The 24,567-nt window shown below is 39.3% G+C and overlaps 1 protein-coding gene across 1 annotated transcript in view; it reads left to right on the top strand.

Moving 5' to 3' along the window:
- The window catches only part of NELL1 (neural EGFL like 1), a 956,032-nt gene that overhangs the window by 290,458 nt on the left and 641,007 nt on the right, over positions 1–24,567 (top strand). Inside the window, exons 12-13 of the mRNA XM_026454011.1 lie at positions 5,713–5,812; positions 18,693–18,821. Of these exons, the coding sequence (XP_026309796.1) occupies positions 5,713–5,812; positions 18,693–18,821 (229 nt within the window). The remainder of the gene's footprint in view (positions 1–5,712; positions 5,813–18,692; positions 18,822–24,567) is intronic.

Here is a 24,567-nt window from a genome sequence, read left to right as displayed (position 1 = left end):
GATTGGTGTATTTACAAACCCTGAGCTAGACACAGAGTGCTGATTGGTGCACAGACACTCCTCTGGCTAGATATACAAGTTCTCCAAGTCCCCATCCAGTTCAGGAGCCTAGCTGGCTTCACCCAGTGGATCCTGCACAGGGGCTGCAGGTGGAGCTGCCCGCCAGTCCCAAGCCACGCCTGCATTCCTCAGCCCTTGGGCTGGCTGTGGATGGGACCGGGCACCAGGGAGCAGGGGGCACGCTGGTCGTGGAGGCTCAAGCGGCAGGGGAGCCCACCACAGGGGGAGGAGCTCAGACACAGCAGGCTGCAGGTCCTGAGCCCTGCCCTGCAGTGAGGCAGCTAAGGCCCAGCGACAATTCAAGTGCCGCGCCAGCGGCGGCACTGTTGGGGGACCCCGCCCAACCTCCCCAGCTGCTGGCTCGGGTGCTAAGCCCCTCACTGCCCTGGGCCAGCGGCACCAGCTGGCTGCTAGGTGTGCTGGGCCACGGAGCCCGCGCCTGCGTTGGCGCCCCCTCCGGGGAACTCTCACTAGTCCAGTTCCCGCCTGCACCTCTCCCTCCACACCTCCCCGCAAGCAGAGGGAGGCAGCTCGGGCCTCAGCCAGCCTGGAGAGGGGCTCCCACGGTGCTGTGGCGAGCTGAAGGGCTCCTCAAGAGCCGCCAGAGTGGATGCCCAGGCTGAGGAGGCGCTGAGAGTGAGGGCTGCTAGCATGTTGCCACCTCTCAGCTGAACTAAATGGATTTAGTGGCACTTATTTGAGTGTAGGGTCTCTCCACTCTGTGGCAGGGGCAAGGATGGTGTGATAGCAAGGGCTTTAATGATCTCTTGATTGACAAGGAAGCTCCCAGGGCTGGGAGTAGGGGAGCAAGTGGGGTGGTCAATAACCTATAGGTGGCACATTATCACACAAGGATGTCATGTGGATTAAATGAGATAAAACACATGGAGAACTTAGTACAGTGCTTACCCCAAAGACCATCCTCAATAAATGTGAGCTATTTTTGTTATTCCATATGACCATACATGTCCTCTTTGAATTTAAGACAGATACCATGCTCTCTGAACATTGCTTTACTTCTAGGAAGGGAAAAAGGTTGGATTCTAAAATCCTTGCTTTTGTCTTCGACTTCAGGGAAAGCTGGGATGATTAAAGGCAATTTTGCCCACTGTGGTGATGGTACCAGAATCAGCCATATCACTTACAATTAGCAAATCCTTTTCCATTTTGAATGGAAGCTGTGGGTGACTCTAGCAAGGGTTACTAATATGATTCAATGTCTATTATGAAAGCAGAGCCAGGCAGGCACCATTTGAGACCTGTAGAAGATATGGGCATGGATTTGAATGGCAGCTTATTTAAATAGCACTTACTACTATTACTGGCACATTGCAGTTGCTCTACCCACTTGGGTTCATCTTTTACTGTTTTTTTTTTTTTGAATAATTTAGAAAGAAGTTGGGGCAGACTGATTATTCTCTTGCATAAGTAGCGTGTGTGCGTGTGTGAGTGCATGTGAATAATTTTATTCTGTACAAAAAAGTTATTTTTCCATTTATTGTCTTTTCTATAGTTATTTACTAGTTACTTTGTATATAAGAGTTATTGACAATAATTTTTAATATTTCTTGAACACTTATTATTTTCCAGGCACAATTAAAGCATTTAAAACATATTTATCTCAGCCCGGCATGGGGCTCAGCACGTTGGGAGGCCGAGGTGGGTGGATCACAAGGTCAGAAGATCGATACCATCTTGGTCAACATGGTGAAACCCCGTCTCTACTAAAATACAAAAAATTAGCCGGGCATGGTGGCGCATGCCTGTAATCCCAGCTACTTGGGAGGCTGAGGCAGGGGAATCGCTTGAACCTGGGAGGCGGAGGCAGCAGTGAGCCCAGATTGCGCCACTGCACTCAAGCCTGTTGACAGAATAAGACTCCATTTCAAAAAAAAAAAAAACCATATTTATCTCATTGAAACCTCATAATAATTCTGTGCGGAAGGTAATACCTGGATGTTAAAATCAAGGCACAGAAGAACAAGGCCACATAGGTAGTGAGTGAGCCAGCTAGGATCAGAACCTGGGTGGTTTGGCCCCACAGCCTCCTCTCTTAGCCTCTCTACTGCCACTCCTGATAGTGTTAGACTGACTTGGAAATAATTCTCATTTCTGAATTTTAGAGGGGCAGATTGAGAAGGATTGACTCATCACTTTTCAGTTTATCTGAGAATATCACATTGGTCAGGCTATGGCCCATCGATTCCCTTGATAATGGTAGCATTTATAAAAGGCCATGGAAGAGCTTTGGGACATATTTAATGGATATTGTCAGCAGAGAGTGAGGATAGTGGGTATAGGATCAAAGGGCCTCTTACTTCTCCCAGGCAGTTTTTCTCAAGATGTAAGCCCTAATGCTCTATGGAATCTGTTGTATGCAATAAATTAAACTTTCTCTTAGGCATCTAAAATGATATTATGAAAGTATTATCCTTGGGAGGATTGAGGAAATAATTGCTAAAATAATTTTTGATATCCTGTCATTCAGATGGAGATCTTCAGTTGGCAAAAGGATACCTGGAGATCCATCCATTTTCATTTTCCTGGGATCATTTTAAAGCTTCAGCAACACCAATTAGACAAAAAGCAAACTCTTGTTTCAAATATTTTCACCAAGTGTTTCCAGGAATTAACATTTTTTTTTTTTTTAAATCACCATGAATAAACTCTCCTAGCAGTCTTATTAATGTTGCCCAATTATTGCTTTTCTGCAAAATTTCTTTATCCTAGCAACAATTTTTGACTTGAAGTTGTTAAGTTTTATATGTTGTTAGAAATTCAGGTTAGTACACAATGATTAGTACATAACTTGAAAGTGTATATATTTGACCAATGACATGGAGACAAGTCACTCTAAATTAGAAAGAAAAGAGGAATTGTATTTTTTCCACCAACACAGAACTCCAGGGGTCATAAAATAACATACCATAATCAGAAAGACTTAAAGTGTTAATTATCAGGTACTTCTTACCAGAGATAGTTTTGAAAATAAAGCTGTAAAAGGTTTGTGCCTAATTATGTAGCTGGACTAAATGGATTTGGTGACACTTATGCAATTGTAATCACAGTTCATATTATTTTCAAATTCGTGCAAAAAGGTTTTTCTCCGTTTAAATATTTGGGATTATGATCTTACTCATTAAATATGTTAAAGGTTGATTAGAATTGTTGACTGATTTAATCAGCGAAGCAAACCCTTTTTATAAAAATAGAAGACTTGTGAATGATTATTTTTAAAAAGTCTTCAGTAACATTTTTAATATTTTGTTTTTACAAAAATATATACTTATACAATTTGGAATATAGAGGGAAAAATGTAAGGAAGAAAATAGGAATCACTCCAGAATCTCACCACCTAGAGAAAATCTTTTAACCATTTGATTTTTGACAGCAAGAGTGAAATTTATTCTAATTGTCTTAGTTTGGGTTCTCCCAGAAGCAGACCCTGAGCTAAGGATTTCAGTACAAGTGATTTATTAAGGTAGTGCCCCCAGGAGAAACCAGTGAGGGTATGGGGGATGCCAGATGGAGAAGGGGAAGAAACTGAGCAGAGGTACAATTTTAGATGAAAGGTCAGACATGCCATGATCCCACCATGGGTTCTGAAGCATACATTCTACCCTAGAGAATATCTCTAGGGTAGAATTCTTTATCTTTTGAGGTAAAGAATATCCCATACTATTCATTCATTGGCTTTGGGTCATACCTGTTGGAATTGTAGAACTTGCATGTAACTCTCTGTGTGGGCAAAATCGCTCCAGTGCCCAAGGGCAGTGCTCTAAGAGTGACAGAGGTGAACCAGTTGCAGCAAAGCATTGATAAACCTAGAGGTGCCCACCTAGAACTGACAAAAGGATTCAACAGTGTTAGTGACTCTTATTTATGCTGGGAGGCAGCAGATCATCAATAAATATATTAAATATTGAAGGATAGACTTAGAGGCAGTAATGGTAAGTAATTCAGCATTGTGATTTCCTCTACATTTAATTGCTGATAGTAAGGTTACTAACTTCCATTGATTGATAATAACTGGTTTGTTTCCCTGTTGTAGAAAGTAAGGCACATCGGGTAGGGACACTTGCCTTAGGACTGGAGATAATTTTTGAGGTTAGATGCCACCCATTATGGTCTGGATTGAGGAATAAAAATGAAATACAGTTGCAAAGTGGGGCAGAGAGTGAATAGCAGGATCAATTCTCAGGTCTTAGGGACAATTCTAAGACGGGAGAAAATTAAGAGTTACCTTGGGAAACATTGGGAATAAAGATAAAAGGAGAAGAAAAGACAAGACTAAGAATTTCAGAGACTGGACTGTCTGGACTGGAAATTCTGAGAAAGAGGAAGCCATGGTGCAAATATTCCAAAAGATGAGCAGTTGGAAATTTATATTTGACATATACAATTGTGTTACTGTTCCAATTTAAGAATGCGTATTTCTGATATAGTGGGAGTCCTTGCCAAACCAGAGAAATGTGGAACCACTGGGATGACAGTCTCTTGAAGATGGAAAACTCATTCTCTCCTGCATCCTTCTTGACTGTACACCTTCATCCTATTCTCCCACCTATGTTGGGAACTACCTTTTGGCCTTAAATGAGACACCTCCTCTTGAGCTTGCTTCTTGGTTGACTTAAGCATCCCCTTAAAAATGGGAGAGAAAAAGTAAAGGTTTTAGATAAAATAAGGGACTCTCACCATTTAAAAAAATAGTAATTAATGGAATAATTTTTAAAAAATTGGCATCAAACTTAATACAGATGCTAGTAATGTCAACCAAAAGGACCTTGGATGAAGTAAAGTCATAAAGATTCACGTTCTGAATATGACACACGTTATTGTAAGTGATTTTATATCTAGGGAAAATCTAGTGCTCAGCTAACTGATCCTCTTTCAGTTCCTTCCTGCCCACATGCCTTGGCTCTTTTCTGCTCTCTTTGCCAGGAAAGTCCCTTTTTCCTTTATTCCACTAATCAAGTTCCCCCAAATGTGGCATCTTCATAATTTCTCCCAACGTGAGCAGAATTAATTATTATTCTGTAACACATTATAATACTTTTATTAGAGCATATTTTTTAGACTTACTGTTCTGTATGTGTTATGGTTTCTAGTTTATGAGGCTTTATTCCCCCTTCCATCCAAACTGAGAACTCGTTAAGAGCAAGGAAGATATGCTCTCTATCATTGGATTCACAATGCCTGTTATCCAGGGGCGTGCCAGAGCTCACATAAGCTCAATTATACATAACTTCCCAACGTTGCTTTTAGTGATACCATGTTAGTAGCTCAAAATCAGCCATCACTGGAGTATTTACATCATAGAAATTAAGCAATGTTATAAATTAGGCCTCACCTGCCCAAGAGTTGATTGTTAAACTTTTATCAGTGCATCACTGTTGGAATCCTTCAGCTCCATAGAAGATACTTCAAAACTGTTGAATTTGAGGCTTTTAGGATATAGATAGGGACATTTACCTTATATTCCAGGGGTCTCATTAATTTAATTTGTGGCATTATCATTTTTAGTGGAATCCCTGGGAGTATTAATTATTGTATGTTGTTATCACTGCAGGCTATTAACAAAGAACATTATAAGTTTGTTCCATTGACTAAAAATGTGAACATCTTTTTCTTTCCCTAATATTTGGCTTCCAGGGTGGAGTTTTAGTAAAAATTACAGAAATGTGTCCTCCTTTGAACTGCTCAGAAAAGGATCACATTCTTCCTGAGAATCAGTGCTGTCGTGTCTGTAGAGGTAAGTGGGCTTGGTGTGGGCCATGCTTGGGGTGAGGCTGGGGCTGGCCTTGGGGGTCATGAGAGTTTAATGAATAGTGTGATGATAATAACATGGGTCCAATAACATGGCTTCTTAAAAAGGTGCATATCCTATTTACCTCTCTCAGTCATAGTCTCCTCAATTGTAAAATGAGTATAATAATAGTATCTACTTTATTATATGCTGTGAAGATTAAATGGGATAATGCATAAGCACCTACCATCATGCCTGGCATGTGACACATGTTCAATAAATGATAGTTCCTATAATAATGCTAATGATCATTCTTATAATAATAATCATTATCATCATTACATTTTTCTCATGAGTGAGATTGGGAAGCATTCTTTTCAGCTCCGTCTGTTGGGCCAGTTCCCATACTCTGGTAGAGAATGATGTGTGGTGAATCCTTACTTATAGGTTAGATTTTTATGCAACATTTTTACTCCCTGCAAGGAAAAATGCATCAGATAAGTAACACTTGGTTGCTAATTAATTATTGGGCAAAAATGGTTTTGCTTCATCTTCCTGGAATTTCCTTCATCCCTAAATTTATTTAATTTATTTATTTATTATTATTAGTAGTTTGGAGATAGAGTCTCGCTGTCACTCAAGCTGGAGTGCAGTGGTATGATCATAGCTCACTGTAACCTTGAACTCCTGGGCCCGAGCAGTCCTCCTGCCTCAGCCTCCTGAGTAGCTGGGAATACAGGCATGCACCATCACACCCAACTAATTATTTATTTATTTATTTATTTTTAGAGACTGGGTCTTGCTATGTTGCCCATGCTGCCCTTGAATTCCTGGCCTCAATCAGTTCTCCTGTCTTGGCCTCCCAAGGTGTAGGGAGTACAGGCATGAGCCACCATGCCCAGCCTATTTTTATTTTTCAATTGCTGTATAATAGTTGTGCATATTTTGGGTGTACATGTGACCTTTTGATACATATATACAATGTGTAATAATCAAATCAGGGCAATTGAGATATCCATCACCTCAAAATTGATCTTTTCTTTGTGTTGGGATCTTTTCTTTGTGTTACAATTCTTCTATTTTGAAAAAGAGAATAGTTAATAGTTAAGTATAATACCTGACTGTACTATTCAATAAATTCCTTTTATCTAACTGTATTTTTGTACCCATTAACCAAATTCTTTTCATATTCCCTCCCCTGCCCTTTCCCTTCATGGCCTCTTAAACTGATTCTTATGTCTTAAAGCCCAGTTCAAGTATCACTTCCTCTCCGCAGCTTCTCACCCAAGCAGAATTAGATGAATTAGGAGAACCTAGGATTTGTTCAAAATCTTTTAAAAAATCCAGCTAAACTCATAGATATTATTTTAAAACTATACCTACCATAAATACTTCAGATTCTCAAATACCCAGTAAGTGGTATTCTTTTAATTTGAGCTTTGAAGCTTCCAGAGTTTAGGAGGTCCCAGCAGCATAGCAGTTTAGCTCAGGTAACCTCATATTTTGCTTTCTTTTACTGTCTTTTCTGTAGCAGAGGGGTGGCAAAACTTCTTTATAAAGGGTTACAAAGTAAATATTTCTGGCTTTGCAGATAAGAGGTTTCTGTTACAACTAACAGAAGAAAGTTAGCCAGAAAGCAACACAGACCATAGGTATACGAATGGGTGTGACCATGTTCCAATGAAACTTTATTTACAAAAACAGATGGCAGCCTGTAATTGTTGACCCCTCCCTTAGCATCTTCTGGTATATGAAAATGTTATGTATTTCACCATTGCATGTTTTCAGCTTAGGCTTTCTGTGCTTGGTCATGAGCTCTCTGGGCTTTGGTAAAATTCTTAGGAAAATTTAGTATGTTGATAGCCAGAAATGGCCCCTAGAATTAGTGAAAGGCTGACTATGACATCAGAATATCTTCCTGGAATCTGCTTTCATGGTTATAAGCTTATCTGCAGCTGGTATGCTTTAGAAATACCTAAAGATTGAGTGGAATTTTCAGAGTGATGCATTTATTGGTAACCAATAGAATGGTTAGGTAGGTCTTATAATTTAATGCAAAATCCATCACTTGCTATTTGTTGGGGTGCCAAGTAAGACTCAGTTTATGTAAATCCTTTCTGATTTATAGTTTCATTAGAGCAGAATCATTGATTAGGCCACAGAAATTCAGGAAGGATTTCATTACCCTGACCCAATTTGCAGTAGAACAGGTGCCACTGCTTCTGTTAACACTTGTCTGCAATGTGTCCATTACCAATGAAGATTCTGAGAGATGTGACATCTCATTGACAAGAAGCAGACATGCAGGGTTCCCACTGCTAGCAAGCAGTGGCGTTTACCAAACCTGACTCAGCTTTGAGGGAAGAGTGGGAGGCAGGAGGAAGACCTCATAGATTTGATCTTAGGCAGGGCCAATCTATGAAATCAAGGGTTTTCTTTTTCATACCCAGTTCCTTCTCAGCCAGGAAACAGTCAGCTCTTTTATTTGGAAGCTAATGGTTTTCTTCAGAGGTATGTGTGTGTGAGAAAGTTATTTTATGCTCTTTGCTCTACATTTGGACGGGAACTAGAGCATGTCTTCAGAAAAGACATGGTGGGAGGGTCTTTTCGCAGGAGGTAGGTGAATTAACCATTTGGATTTCTTCTGTACTACTCCTATCTCAGAATCAGACTCTGAAGTAAAGGAGGCAGCCTTGCTGACTGAGGCCCTTTTCAGAAACTCTACTGTCATGACCTTCCTTCTTGCTAATCCATAGCAGAGAGAATCCCAGAACATCCAGCCCACTTGTCCACATGCTAGGGCCTGCTCTGCCCATCAGGCAATCAGGAAATGAAAGACATATTTATCTGGATAATGAGATGTCTCTTTTTCATGAAACCCTACAATTTAAATGACAATTAACAAAGAAAAATGCAGATGAGTTCAAAAGTCTGTCATCTTGAACTAAGCCCTCCCGTAAATTTTGCTCCATGTCTCTTAATTCCATCTTTAAAAGTAACATAATCATCTCTCACAATTTTGTGAGAAATACTTTTGCTCTTTATCTTCTGTTTGATTTTTGCCTTTTCCTCTGCATTTCTGAGTGGACTCACAAGAGGAGGAGGGGGTTGAACAGTTACTGTTCTGACAAGACCTGGAAAGCTCAGTGGACTTCTAAAGCAAATTATTCAGTTCTTCTTGCCTCCTCCCCTTCTCCCCTTCTCTGAAACAGAAAGTAATGAAAAGGTGAGAAACACTCGATTTCTATGTAAAGTAATTTGTATCCTGCGTATGGAAAGGCAGCATCGTTTGCTTTGTGGGCTGATTGTCCACAGACTGGCTGGCAGCATCGTTTGCAGAGAGGTGGGACCGAGATGAGCTGAGGCGCATATTTTACGGAATGAGCTCTGTGGTATGCTATAGCTGTACTGCTTCTGCCACCCTGATGTTATTGATTACAAAAACCAAAGTGGCCGTGGCCTTTCAATACCTGCACCGAAGGCCTTTCAATTAGCATATTTATCATCTCTCTCTGACCATCCGGTCATTAGTCTGAGGGAAATTACTCGATGACAGTATCATTCCTCAGAAGTCTAAGTCAAAACCTTTCTCATGCCTGCCTGGAGAATTTGAAGTTTTCCAAGGTTTATTTTCTTTAGGACTCTGATGAGCCACCTTACCTGGGGAGGCTTCGACTGGGAATTTGAGACAACTTCCAGAGAGTGGATTTTGCTTCTAATCTCAATTGCTTAATTAAAGAATATGCATATGGCTCTCTAGTCTTTTTAAAAATAACATTTATTTTAATGATCACATTTTATGAATTGATTATTTAAATACAGGAGACAAGGTAGGGGTGAAGATATGGTCTAACCACATAGAATGTTTCTGTCATTGTCATGTTAATGAATGAATGACCTTATTTTCAGCACTAGCTGTTAGGCTTTATATATTTTACATATGAAATAAGGTTAAAACCCATTTTGCTGAGTTATAATTTATTTCCTCAAGTTATAGCTTGCTAGCTTGATTATGAAGTTAATTTTTTTTAACTGAGTCTTACCCAATTTTCTTATATGGTTACTGTCCTCCGCCCCACCTTTTATTGAGTAATCAAGATGAAAGATACAGGCTACATCTTTACATTTGATTTTTTTCTTTATTTGAATTAAACCTAGGACTTTAAAGTTAATAAGAACAGGTTCTGACTGACTTATGGTGTTCACTGTATCAACAAACTGGTCTCCAAGCTAGGGGCTCAGGTACCTTGTCTGTTCAAATTTTGTGTCATGTCAGATGCTGTAACTAATTCCCTTGTCCTTTAGGGAAGAATGAACATAACGAAGTAAATGGGTGGTTTAATCCACAGGGCTATTGGAGCAGCTGGGACACCCATAGGAGAAGAACTATAGAATTGCTAAGAAAGAAACATGCAAAGGGAATCAAGGTGATGGATACTGGCAGGGAGAGGCCACTTTGCAGTTCGTTGGACTCACAGTCTCAGTCATACAACAGCACCACCCGAACAGCCTTAATCACCACTGCAGCTTTTCTCTGATACCTCAGGACAGTTTGTGCTGGCAACATGAAATTCATTTACCCTCCTCTTTACCTTGAGGTAATGGCTCTAGCAGGAGCCTGCCCACTTGAAGTGTGAGGCCATTAGGTGGAGAAGGGGAGTGTGCACTGGAATAACATCTGAGCTCCTGCCTGGGAAGAAGTAATAACAGCATCAATGTAGACCCAGCAGAAAAAGATTGCTCATGAATTTCTGGTGTTCTCAGTTAAAGGATGAAAAAAAAAAAAAAAAAGTCAACAATATTGACCATGCATTCGCAGGACCACTCCAGGAAAACAGACCCATCATTTGACCCATCCCGAAATCCTTAACATACTCCTCAGGGTTTTATTCCCCTCGTAATCAGCTCGAATTGTATCTTCAATGTCGCCAATGACGTTGGAGGGTTTTGCTGCATTTTTATGACTTCTAGTATTGGGAAAAAGTTCTTTCCGACATCTGTTCCAAATGCACTTATCTGTAATTTTAATTCAGGCTTCCTTGCCTTGTCATCTGGCCTGGACGGAAATTAGTTGAGATTATTTGTACTGTTTAAGATTTTATGCCCTTCGATTAAACCTTCCCGAAGAGTCTTGGCATCAAATGATTTCCCCCCGACCTGGTCTTCCTCATTGTTTTGGGTGAATTTATAATTGAAATGGTTTTCGAGAGAGGATTTCAGGCAATTTGAGAAGAAAAGAGACCTGAGAAAAAGTCACTTAATGGGAGTATAAACTAGTGCCTTAAATAGAGGAACTGGCAGTTCACAGATGGACCAGTTCCTCTACATATTGATAGATGAGATCTGATCACAATCCCAGCAACCATGGGCTAAAGTGGACTGGAAAGACAGGGCTATATGCTCAACTGTTGGGGCTGGGAACAGAGGACAGTCTCAGTGAGTACATGAATTCATGGCCCTTAAAGTGCTACAGTGGATCAAGGCCTATGAAGCTTCCAGAAGTAGGCACATTTTCCCAGAGAGGAAACCTGACACTAAGGCTAGGCTGCCTCAGACCTTAAGGAAAGACCCTTAAATGTTGACTACTATAGAAGAAACCAATTGCTTTCTAAGCTAGAACCTGTGAGAGTTGGGAGTTCAGTCTCTATTAGGCCTGTTCTGATGGCCCTACCTTCTGTCCACAAAAGCTTAAGGAATGTTCTCGCTCTCAAGGGCCCAGGCTTCTCCTGTGTTATGTGTGTTGCTTGTGGAGTGCATAAAGGCATCCAGTTCTCATAAAAGACCTTTCAGCCATATCCTTCTTAACCAGTCTGTGAGTGGACCTGACTCTATGTGTCTGAGGCACATGGAATATGCTGCCCTCACTATACCATTGCTCCTTATATGGATTTCAAGGTTGGGTAAGCAGTAGTGAATGTGAGAGGTATTGATATTCTGAGATTTTAGAATAGAGGACTCTGGAGTGCACTTTTAGATTGTCCAGGTATATAATTTCAAAGGTAACCTGGCTGACCTGCTGGGGTATATTTTAGGGACAAGAGATTGAGAACTATTAGTGACCCATTTATTCCTTGTTGTGGAAGAAGTTACAGTAGTGAATCATAATGGTGTATGTCTGTCATTGGCTGCAAAACCAAGAGATGAAGCAGAATCAGTGATGGTTCCTCGATAATTATAAACAATATAGAGTGGGATTTGGAGAGTGGCAGTGTGGGGAGCCTCAGTGTAATAGGCAGAGCTTATTTTATGCAGATTAGGCTAATGAATTTAATGAAAGTAAATCATTTTGCTAGTGTTACTGGTCATTCATGGCAACAGAACTCGATATAAGACCACCACAGCATCCAAACTTTAGACTGCTTCCAACCAGAGGAGAAAGTGTGACCCCAACATTTACATTTTCTTTCATTAATTTCTTTGTACATATCATGGGCACATGCTTCTCTAAGCCTTTGAGACTCTTACTCTTTGTGCAGCCAACCTCACTCATCCTTCAAATCTCTTCTTTAAAACATTGTGTTAGGTTTCTTCTCTGCATACATTCCTGGAGCACCCTGCCCCTCTCCATCATAATATCCCCTTGTAACCCAGTGCTCAAAGTCAGTCACCCCTGCTAGAATGTAGGATGAATGAGGACGTGTTTATGGTATTTTTTGCTATATTCCTGTTGTCTGGTTTAATGCCTGCACATGTGCGAGGTGCTTAAAATTTGTTGTTCTTAAGAGGACAGTGGAACAGGACAGTGATTAAGTACTCCAGCCTCAGTCAGACTATGGCTCTGTACCTTCCACAAGTGCACCATCTTCCTCTAACTTCAGTTGTCACATCTGTAAAATGGGGATAATAATTCAGCTTCATATAATTGTTATAAGATTAAATGGGGTAATGCATGTAAAACACTTGGCCAAGTGCCTAGCATATAGTATATGTTCAATAAATGTTAATTATTGCTGTTGTTACATCTGTAGCAGATTATTTGGGATTCTCCAAACTTACTCCTCCTTCTTTCTTCTTCTTCAGTTGGCATTCCATTTCTCCCACTAGGATCTGTGTCCTGCTCCTCTCAAGTTTCTACCTATTATAGTTTTTTGTTATCTTGAAGTAATTTATCCTTCTGTGAAACATTATGACATTTTTTCCTGCTCACATCTGACTTAACAAAGATTGCCTTGATTGAGGCCATATGTGGTTTATTGCCCCTTAGGGATTGTAATTTCCCTGTGGGCAGAGAATATCTTAAACATCTTTGAAGTGTCTGCAGATAATTATGTACTGCTGCAGCCCACAGAGTAGAGGCCCCATAAATATTGAGTGAATGATTATTCACTCACTTGTGCAGAAAGGTAAGTGGGCTTGGAATGAATATTGCTTGAATAAAGGCCTCCATTAATTTAAAAAACACATTTTTGAGAAGAATGGTTAGGCATAATCAAAGTGGATTTGACTTGAAGGATGGTTAGGCATAATCAAAGTGGATTTGACTTGAAGGTCAGTTTGTCCCACCGGCCCTTCACTGTCCTTGAAATACAATTTACTCAACTCCTGGCATTGTGATTTGACGTGGTACATGCTTAATAGAAACATATGCATTGGAAAATCAACACTGTTTGAAAGGCTTTGTTCCAGGCTGTCAGACGCATGTGGAAAGAAAAGGACAGTTAAAGTCTCCTGGAAAAAAAGAGAAAAGAAACACAGACAAGGAATATGTGTGATAAAGGATGCACATATGCCATTGAATCAAGCTTCCTAATGAAGGAAAATGTGACCATTTGATTTCATTATTGATCAATTCAGACATGAGAAGTGAAGTCCAGGCTCTTCCTTTGGAAGAGAGACACGTGATGCCTAAAAGTACCCTTTTGGTAGGAAAAACATCAAGCACTGCTAGTTTTAATGATTATTGTAAGCCTCTCAAGCCCTTATAGAAGTGTTGTCAACTGTCAGAGGTTTCAGATTTCCAGCCAGTTAGACTCTTGCTCTGATTTTTGACTGAGGCAATCACCAGTTAACAGGTCATAAGTAGTGAGGCTGGATGTAACTCATCTAGGCCTATGCATCTACTCTCTAATGTCCCAAGGAGTGGCTACCTCTTTCACTTTTCATCACCAGGTTTTGCTATCTGGGAGGATATATGATGTAGTGAGAAGCACATGGGCTTTGGAGTTAGCCAGACCTAATTTAGAACCCTGGCATCTCCACTTACTACCTAGAGTTTTGTGAATTTATACTTTTTATCTTGAAGTTGAGGATAACAACATTAAGTTATTTTGAACTTTAGTCATCATTGTTAAAAATATCATCATCATTATTAGTGGCCACCATTGATTGACCTCTTTAATAGGTATAAGGAACTGTTTCAAGTGCCTCACACTGATTAGCCTATTTAACTTTCTCAACAACATATTAAAAGGTATATATTATTATTCCCATGTAAAACATCTAGCGTGCCAGGCATATTATAGGTGCATGAAATTTATCATTTAATAACAATATTATTATCTTTCAGAGTAAGAATTCTCCAAATATTGTTTAAAATTTTATTTCAAAGAAAAATAGCTCTAGAATGTTATCACTGAAAGGGATTAACTTGACTTTATCTCGTGGAGTGATTTCCATATTTTTAAGCCAGAAACTGTGATTAACATGATCAATATGGGCCGGGAGCAGTGGCTCACGCTTGTAATCCCAGCACTTTGGGAGGCCAAGGCAGGTGGATCACGAGGTCAGGAGTTAGAGACCAGCCTGGCCAACATAGTGAAACTCCATCTCTACTAAAAATACAAAAATTAGCTGGGTGTGGTGGTGTGCACCTATAGTCCCAGCTACTCGGGAGGCTGAGGGAGGAGAATTGCTTGAACCCAGGAGGTGGAGTTGGCACTGAGCCGATATCATGCCACTTCACTCCAGCTTGGGTGACAGAGTGAGACTTCGTCTCAAATAACAACAACAACAACAACAACAACAACAACAACAACAACAACAACAGAAGAAACCATGATCAATGTGTCAAAAATATAAAAGCATAACTATTCTATTTGAATCAGAGACAGAGTTGAACCCTGTGTAACAACTCATCTGTGCCTAGAGCTCTGAGGAACACAGTTTAAAAATTACTAATTTCATCCATTCCCCATATACATACCTAGAAAAGCAAAGTGATTTATACTGTTAGCTGCAGACCCTAAATTATAAATTAGATCTCCTGACTTCTAGATCCATTGTTTTCTATGAGATCACAGTATGTGATATAGCATAATTATTGTTTACTAAAGGTGCTGATTTAAGGATGATAAAGCATCTTTATATATTTTATCATATTTGAACTTCGCAAACTTTATGGTAGATGTTACCTATTCCTTCTAGTTCACCTAAAATGCTGCATAATTTTCTGGAACATTTGGTGGCAATGGCAGTAAGGGGGAAAAAACAACTGGAGACCAGAATATAGAAAGAGGGTGATTCCACTGAAATAAGGAAGTACAGTGGAGCTGGCATTTGCCCTGAGTGCAATTTGTAGTCTCTGGTGGTTTAAAATCTGGCTTCTAATGGACACTGTGTAAGCAGACAGGAGACAGCCTGGGGCAAGTATGAGAAACATAAATCAAGAACCTTAAAGGGTGAATCCCTCCATGGGTGAACTAGGAAAAATCCACTCTGTACAAGGAGACTTGCCTGTCAGTCTTGACTCTAGATGGAGGTCTACAGGAGAAAATCTTGTATTCCTGAAAGCTTAGGGCTGGACTTTATTCCACCTGTGTGACTCAGTCTTCAAGCCCTAAGACAAAAATGTAGTTGAAAGTCATCTTGGGTTGACAGTTCACTCAGACCCCTGACAGAAGGAAACAAGTCCTCTCCGAAGAAATGCAGTTTAAAAACCAAAACCTCAAATAATTCTCACAGATTAAATTCCAAAAAATATGAGCTTACAGATAGAAGAATCACTCAAAACACAAGAGAATAAGTCATCATGCATGCTACTCAGCATAAACAACAAATGGTAAAAGTAGATGCACAAAGCTTGAAGATATTAGAATTATCAATATAAAATATTTATATGTAACATGTTTAAAGAATCTTTTTAAAAAGGAAATTTAAAAAATGAAATAATAAGAGACTATCAAATTTGACTAAGCAGATTGACAAATAATGAAATAGTATTCTAAAAATAAAAATACAGCAAGTGAAATTAAAAATGATGTCGGTGACTGAAAGAGAATATGACACAGCTCAAGACAGAATTAACTGATAGGTACATCTGGAAATGATACAGAATTTGGCATAAAGAAAAAAACAGAAGATATGAAAGCAAGTCTAAATAACATAGATGAGAGCTTGAGAAGAAAGAACATTTATCTAATTGGAAGTCCACAAAGACAAAATAGAGAAAAACGTGGAAAGGGAATGTTTGAAGAGAGAATATCTAAGAATTTTCCAAAATGATAAAAGATTTCATCATTTTTTCAGATTCAAGAATCCCCCCAAATCTTAAATACAAATACATTTATACCTACATACCTTAGATTAAAACTGAAAAAATACAAAACAAACAAACCCCAATCAGGCTGGGTGTGGTGGCTCATGCCTGCAATTCTAGGACTTTGGGAGGTGGAGAGGGTGGGGAAATCGCTTGAGCCTAGGAGTTTGAGACAAGCCTGGGCAACATAGTGAGACTTCATCTGGCAAAAAAAAAAAAAAAAAAAAAAAAAAAAAATTAGTTGGTCCTGGTGGCACACACCTGTAGTCCCAGCTACTCAGTTGCCGAGGTGGGAGGATCACTTTAGCCCACGAGGCCGAGGCTGCAAAGAACAATGATTGTGCTACTGCACTCCAGCCTGGGCAACAGAGTGAGCCTCTGTCTCAAAATAACAATAAAACCCAACCTAACACACAAATAAAAAAGATCTTAAAAGCATCCACAGAGAAAGGGGTTGCCACATATAAAGGAATGACTATTAGATTAATAAGTGACTCAGCAGCAATAATAGAAACCAGAAAACATGGAATGACATTTTCAAAATGTTGAGATAAAATAACTATACTCAGTAAAACTATTTTTTTAAGTATGAAGATAGTCTAAAGACACATGTAGACAAATTGAAATTGAGCAGAGTCACTATGAAAAGATACTGTAGGAACTTCTAAAGGCTATATTAGGAAGAAAAATTTCTTTGAAGAAGTAGCAGGGAACAAGAAAGAATGTTAAGCAAAGAAAATGTTGAATACGTGGCTAAAGAGTATGCCCCAGGAAACATGTTTAAGAATGTTTTTAGCAGCTTCGTTTGTCAATGAAAACCCTCAAATAGCTCAAATGTCCATCTATAGTATCGGCATACCCCAGAGATATTATGGATTCGGTTCCAGACTATGGCCATTAAGTGAATATTGCAATAAGTGAGTCACACAAATTGTTTTTGTTTCCCAGTGTGTTTAAAAGTACAGTCTGATGGCATTTTACTCATGGGAAAGTCTTTCAAAATTGGTGCTGATCCTCCTGCTTTGTCAACTAAGTTTATATAATATTCTAAATCCTTTGTTGAATGAATGAACCCATAGCTAAAGGCATTCACATGGATGAATAGAGAAAAGTACACCATAGTATAATAAAAATAAAATGGATGTGGCGTGGATGTGGTGAACAGGGAGCACTTCTACACTGCTGGTGGGAATGTATACTAGTACAACCACCATGAAAAACAGCGTGGAGTTTCCGGAAAGAACTAAAAGTAGAACTGAAAGTAGAGTTTGATCCAGCAATCCCACTACTGGGTGTCTACCCAGAGGAAAATAACTCATTATATGACAAAGATACTTGCACATGCATGTTGATAGCAGCGCAGTTCACAATTGCAAAGATGTGGAACCAACCCAAATGCCCATCAGTCAGTGAGTGGATAAAGAAACTGATATAGATGATGGAATACTACTCAGCAATAAAAAGGAATGAATTAATGTTATTAATTCTGGATGAGATTGGATGACCTGGATGAGATTGGAGACCATTATTCTAAGTGAAGTAACCCAGGGATAGAAAACCAACCATACGTTCACATTCAAAAGTGGGAGTTAAGCTATGAGGATGCAAAGGTATAAGAATGACATAATGGACTTTAGGAAGTTAGGGGGAAAGGGGCATGGGGTTGAGAGATAAAAGGCTACAAATGGATGCAGAGTATACTACTCAGGTGTTGGGTGCACCAAAATCTCACAAATCACCACTAAAGAACTTCTGTAACCAGACACCATCTGTTCCCTGGAAACCTATGGATATAAACTATTTTTTAAGAAAATGTACCATGGAAGATATGTACAGTATGATTTCCCTTATATGAAGTTTAAAATGGGCAAAGCTAAATGGTATATTGTTTAGGCATAAACACAAATATGTAGTAAAGCTATAAAAAGCTGCAAGGGAGTGATGAACTCAAAATTGAGGATAGTTATCTCTAGTGGCTGGGAGGGAGATTCATTGGGGAGGGAAATTAAGGAGTTTTGATAATCTGGTTGTATTCATTTTATTTTATATATTCATATATATTAATTTTATGTACTCTTTGTATTATAAATTTTACAAGAAAACAATTACAAAAAGAATAGTCATGTAAGAATGTAGTGAGAAGAGGATGCAGGATCAGCATGGATAAAAGCATTCAGGCAGGAACAGCCTTAGCAAATTTGAATATGGGTAGGGGAAAGCCTCTTATGCCTGGGACAGCCCAAAGTTTCCTATGTCTATTCTGCCACTTTCTTATCCAGTTTATCCTTACATACTGCCAAAGTGTATTTTCCTGCATAGTGACGTATAATAAAAAAAATGTTACATACTTTATTTTGGGGAGTTACTTTATTTCTTTCTTTTCTGTTGTACAATTTTATTTGTTTTTTCTAGGTCATAACTTTTGTGCAGAAGGACCTAAATGTGGTGAAAACTCAGAGTGCAAAAACTGGAATACAAAAGCTACTTGTGAGTGCAAGAGTGGTTACATCTCTGTCCAGGGAGACTCTGCCTACTGTGAAGGTAAGTACGCTATTTAATGAAGTCACTTGTGAGAGGTTGACTGAGAAGTGTATTCCTGGTAGGTGTGGTTAAAGAGTGAAAACTATCACTTGGCTCTGGTCCTATGCAATCCTACAAGAAATCATATCAATTGCTGAAGGTTCTGTGTTCTCCTGGTTTATCCATACTGCTCAGTAGCATGAGAAAGCAAGACCTTTGAAGGTAGTTATGAAACACAGCAAAGAAACAAAGGCAACAGGGACATATCAAATCCCATGTTCTGCTGCTGTGCACATAGCAATCACTAGATCAACCATAGACACATCATATTCTCTTTTCTCATTTGATGAGATTGCCATCTTCATATTTAATTAAATGTACATGGTGGATTCTGTTTTCAAATGATACTTTGATATTAACTCATACTAAGCTGCTATCTCCTTGACCTGACAAGATCAGGTTTTTATTCTTTTTAGTGGGTTTCTTAATGACTGATTCATGCATTGCCAATTCCCAATCTCTACTAAAAGTCACAGTGATGGAGAGACTCATAACTTTGGCACGTGGGCTGATGCCATTACAGTGGGATGGTGGCCTCAGGCATCAATGACCCACATTTCTGCTCTAGAGAAACAACTCCTCCGTCTTAAGAGAGCACCGTTTTTTCAGGCTGAGTACTGCAACCTACTAGTGGTGAGCATTGCACATCCCTATTACCTTAACATGCCAGAGGAGTGGGAGTTAGTTCGACCTGGTCTGTGTGTATAGTGCCATAATATCTGAGCCCATCCATTTCCAATGTGCTCATGGCTCCCTTCCATCAGTTTGCAAAACCTTTAATAAGCAAAGTGATGGCTGGGCTATTTTTCTGTTTGTTCTAGTTCCAATTATTCCTGTTGTCTTCATTAATGATATATTGCACCGTGATGATTTGGGTAGTTGTCTTCAATGAATGCTGCAAAATTCTGGTCACTTTCCTCTAAGTGTTTTAGCTCTCAAGTAGGTCAGGTATTCTAAAGGTAAAGGCAGTAATAACTGATGATAGAAATGGTGAATTTCTACTATTCTGCTGTCTCATAGTTGACCCTTGAACAACATGCATTTAAACTTTGCATGCCCACTTATACATGGATTTTTTTCAACCAAACACAAGTCAAGAATACAGAATTCACAGAATGCAAAACCTGCCTATTTGGAGGGCCAACTTTTCCTATACAGTGGGTTCTGCAGAGCCTACTTCGGGATTTGAGTATATGTAGATTTGGGTATACACAGGGGCCTACAACCAATTCCCTGCATATACCCAGGAATGGCTATATCTTGCTAATCCCTGCTTAACATTTTGGCTTTGACTAAAGACCTCTAGTTGTCAAGAGGATGTATCTTATTACTACAGAGACCAGTACCTTGTAGGAACCCTCTGTTTTTTTTTTTTTTTTCATTTCTTCTGGAAGACTTTGTTTGTTACTACCATAATTTTTATTAACAATATATTCTAATAATATATAATAATTTTGTCTTCTTATTTTTCACCCTTTTTTTTTTTTGGCTTGTTTTATGGATTTGAAGTTTTAAGGAGACATGCCACTTGGGAGAATGAAACTGCCCCTTTGCTTATGAACCTTTTCATTTTCCCTTTAATACATCTTAGTTATTTGTTAATTTGGGGTGATGGGAGTATCAATTTCAACACTTCATATTAATATTTATGTTTAGATCTTATGCTATTTTCTATCAGAAAATGTAAGTAATTTTAAAAGTTAAAAATGTGATTATTCCCACTATTTACCATGGAAAAATCCTATAAGCCACATAATAGTCTAAAATATATACCTTCTTACCTTTTCCTATATGCAGGGATAGACTTTGAACAATTATAAAAATGATAGAAGGAACCTCAGAAACAATGTGAATCCTGATTACTCCACTTGCAGACCTTTTAGTTGTTCGTTGAAATCAGCATAGCCAACATTCCTGGCCCCACTTCTCCGTCGAGACACGGCAGAATATGGGAGAAAACTGCTGGTGCTAATGCTGTTTGGGACTCTTTGATTCATTTCTCATTGATATCGTTTTTTATTACAAAAGATTGGCTCCATGAGGAGCCACCTGCAATATCAATCTGCTCTTTCTCTATGAGGCCTTATTTTATAATGTTGAGTGGTTTTTAGGTCTGAATCACTGTTTTCTTAGACGTGCTCCTGTTTAGCTCAGTGTATGAGCCTGGCCTTAGGCCAGTTTGCATTGTGGTGCTATTGCTGTTGGATAATGGCAATGTGACTGGGCTTCAGTCGTTTCCCTGTTGTATGGAGACTTTCCATAAGCTCCAGGGGACATTTTCTTGGAGAGAAGGATAGCACCTAAGGAGAAATGGCTAAACATTGGACCCCTTCTAGCATGCAGGAACAGAACTCATGGGTTAAAGCTGGGGTCGAATACTGGGCATCTGGCTGTGAGGCACAGAGAACCCATTAGAGTGAATGCCAACATTTAGAGCAGATGCCTTTCTCTCATTCCTTCTGCCATCTTCAGCATTTGAACTTTGATCTTTGGGCTTATTTTTCCGTGATTGCATGATGACTTCCATAGCTCTAAGCCTGGTACCCTCACAGCAGCATCCTAAGCCAGGAAGAGAGGAAGGGGCAGGGCTTAAAAACCTTGTCTGTGTGAAGTTCTGTCATTTTATGCTCAAAGAAAGTCCTTCCTAGAAAGTCATTCCCCCACTCTACCCCTATTACCACCATAACCAGATACAGAAGACTTCCCCTGTGTTATTTTTCAGACCCAGGTTACACCACTTCTATCCTCACCACACACACACTTCTAGACCGATGTTTGAGAAAAGAGAATGAGATGGCTGTCACTGGTTTGGGCTAATTGTGTTTATTCCCTGGAGCTGGAGGAGAGGTTTGTCTTCCTGAAACCAAGTAAGCTTTGCCCTTTACCTCAACAAAATAGGGTTTTAGCAACTATTCTTTTATGGTTACCTTTAGATGAATTAAATGAGATAAATGATCATGGAGGCCATTTCCCTAGCTCTCTCCTAAGATTTGCCCTTTGAAATGATCAGATAGACAAGCTTACAGGTGGCCAAGTGCCCTCCTAGGAACAGAGACTCTCTGAGGCTGCATTCATGGTCTCTCCACAGCCTAGAAAGAAGTAAATACTTATGAGCTGCTTGAAGCAAGTTATTTTTACTCTGAGTAAATGGGATGAAAATGACTCATATGATAAAAGCCACAATGAGCAAGAGTGGTTTGCAAGTTGAAACAAAATATTACACACATTGTCTAGGCCATCTTGAAAAGCCTATTCAGGCTCTCAGTGGAAAAGGAAGCACAAAAGGCTTTCAGTTTCCTTAACTTCCTAAGTTAGAAGCAGAGAGGTGGCATATTACGGGCTCCTGCTCTGTAGAGATTGTTGTAGAAACTGCCGTAGGGAAGATAGCTGAACTCCTGGCCAATCAATAGAAGACAATAAGACCTTTTGTCGGCTGTGATACGGTTCACAGGAGGCTGTTTCATTTTCCTCTTCAGACTCCAGTAGGAGCCTTCCCCATTTTGAAAACTGCTCTAGTTGGATTATAATGTTTTAGGAATCTTGTCGGCTGAGGCTTTTTCCCTTTGTAATGACATTTTCAACAGGTTGGTCTTAAGTAGTTTCTGATGCATTAGAAATAGTGTCTGAGGAAAGTATAGTAACAAGGGTCCTAATCATGATCTTAATTCTTGAATTTGGAGTCTACCTAGATAGAGTCTCCTAAACTTTTTCTTCCTGTAGTAAAAAGTTACTTAGGAGCATAAAGAACAATGTAATATACACATCATGCCATCTGTCAGGCATGGAAAGCACTACCATTAACATTAAATGGTAATACCTTTTACTTGTGAGTGTTTTGAATTTGTCAGACTCCTTTTAAATATGTTACACTTTTTGAACCTTACAGTAAATCTGTGAGAAAGTTGCAGCATTGGCCAAATTAACTCCTTTTTATGAGTACAGACATGAGGGCTCAGAGAAATGAAGTAAAAAGATCATCCTCAACTCATTTCTACTCCAGAGCTTTCTGCCTGACTTAGGCTGCTCCCTCTCCTTCCACTACCCACACTCTTCCAATACTGTGTTAGCATTCAAAATGTTGGTTGCCCTCCCAATTTTGCCAACATCAGTTTTGGCTAATGAAATGTGAGTAGAAATGATACATAGTTTCAGAGTAGAACCTCAAGGAGCTTTTGCAGAATTCCACATCATTCTCTTTTCTCGCTGAAACAAAAACTGGCAATGTTCCAGGTCAGGGCTTCTCCTTTAGCTGACGTCCCAGAATGAAGGTGACATGGAACCGTATGACAACTGACAGGTGATGGATATGTGGCATGAGTGAGAAATAATCTTCTATGCCACTGCCATTTGTAGGATTTGGGGGTGGGGGGGTTATATTACCTTGTGCATAATAGCATAAGCCTACTGATATGTCTTCCTGAATTAATGGATCCAACTTTTGTGCGTTCAGAAGGATACCAAAATTCAGAGCTCACAACTGAAAGCAGTTTTTAATAGAGAAAGCATTGGGAGTTACCAAAGTGCAAATTGTTGAGTCATCAGGAGTTTGCTCTGGCACTGCTGCCAAGCAACAGACTTTTTACAGACCACAAGTTATAAATTAGCATTTTGTTATGCCAAATTCAACATGGTAAATGGATTTCCCAATTAAGATGATAATGAAACAATGCATGTCAGAAATTTAGCAAATTGTCTGGTATTCCCTAAATATTGAATAGATCACAGTTATTATTTTTATCATTATTATTTACTTAAATCATTAATGTTTATGAATGTCTTTCTTGGAATTGCAGGATTGTGTGCTCACTGAGACCCGTACTTTGAGAAAGAGATCAAATTGGCAGGAAGCAGGGGAGAATACACTCAGATGGAAGGACTAGGGTTCATCAGTTCTTCCAGGTGCATATTGTTAGCAGTGGGGCACCAAGCATAATAATGTACAGGTGAAGTCATTCCTTCCTTGGAAAAACACAAGTGGAATTGTATTCAAGGAAATATTTTGGAAAAAAATGACCTGAATTGGTATGAATTTAATAATTTCATGTAACAAAACTGACATGTCTGAAACAGCAGCTGATCAGCAAGGTGATTTACAACTTCTTTCATATGACTAGAGGTGGTGGTGAAGGGTATGACCCTTAGAATGATAAGAGGCTGGGAAAGTGGAAGAGAGATCAGAGTTCAAACAGAACGCAGCCCACAGAATAGCTAAGTGGGTAGATATTTACTAGACACAGAGACTAATGTGAATGCACTTCTATAGATATAAGATTCTGCAAATTCTTAATTAAGAGATTGTGTAGGGGAAATGGGCTAGTTTACTTAATCACACTTCTAATTACCCAGTATTTAGGTAACTTTTTTTTAGATTTAAATATTTTGCATTTTATAAAATGTGTGAACGTCATGATCTACATAGCCCAGTTTCTTCTCAAGTGTGGACTTCAGTCTCCTAAAGCTCTACTTTGGACAGCAAAGCATCACCTTAGTTCATTCGTGCCTCTGTAACAGAACACCTGAGGCTGGGTAATTTACCAAGAATGGAAATTTGTTTTCTGATGGTGCTGGAGGTTAGGAAGTCCAAAATCAAGGTGCCAACATCTGATGAGGGCCCTTTTGATTCATCATCACAGGTGGAAGGCAGAAGAGCGAGAAGTGGGCAAGAGGGGGCCAGAACTGGCCTTTTTATATGAGGGCAGAGCCATCA

The sequence above is a fragment of the Piliocolobus tephrosceles genome, chromosome 13, assembly GCF_002776525.5.
Source record: "Piliocolobus tephrosceles isolate RC106 chromosome 13, ASM277652v3, whole genome shotgun sequence".
Classification (NCBI taxonomy): Eukaryota; Metazoa; Chordata; class Mammalia; order Primates; family Cercopithecidae; genus Piliocolobus; species Piliocolobus tephrosceles.
Note: the sequence above shows the minus strand (reverse complement) of the source record. Positions and strands in the feature narration are given on the sequence as shown.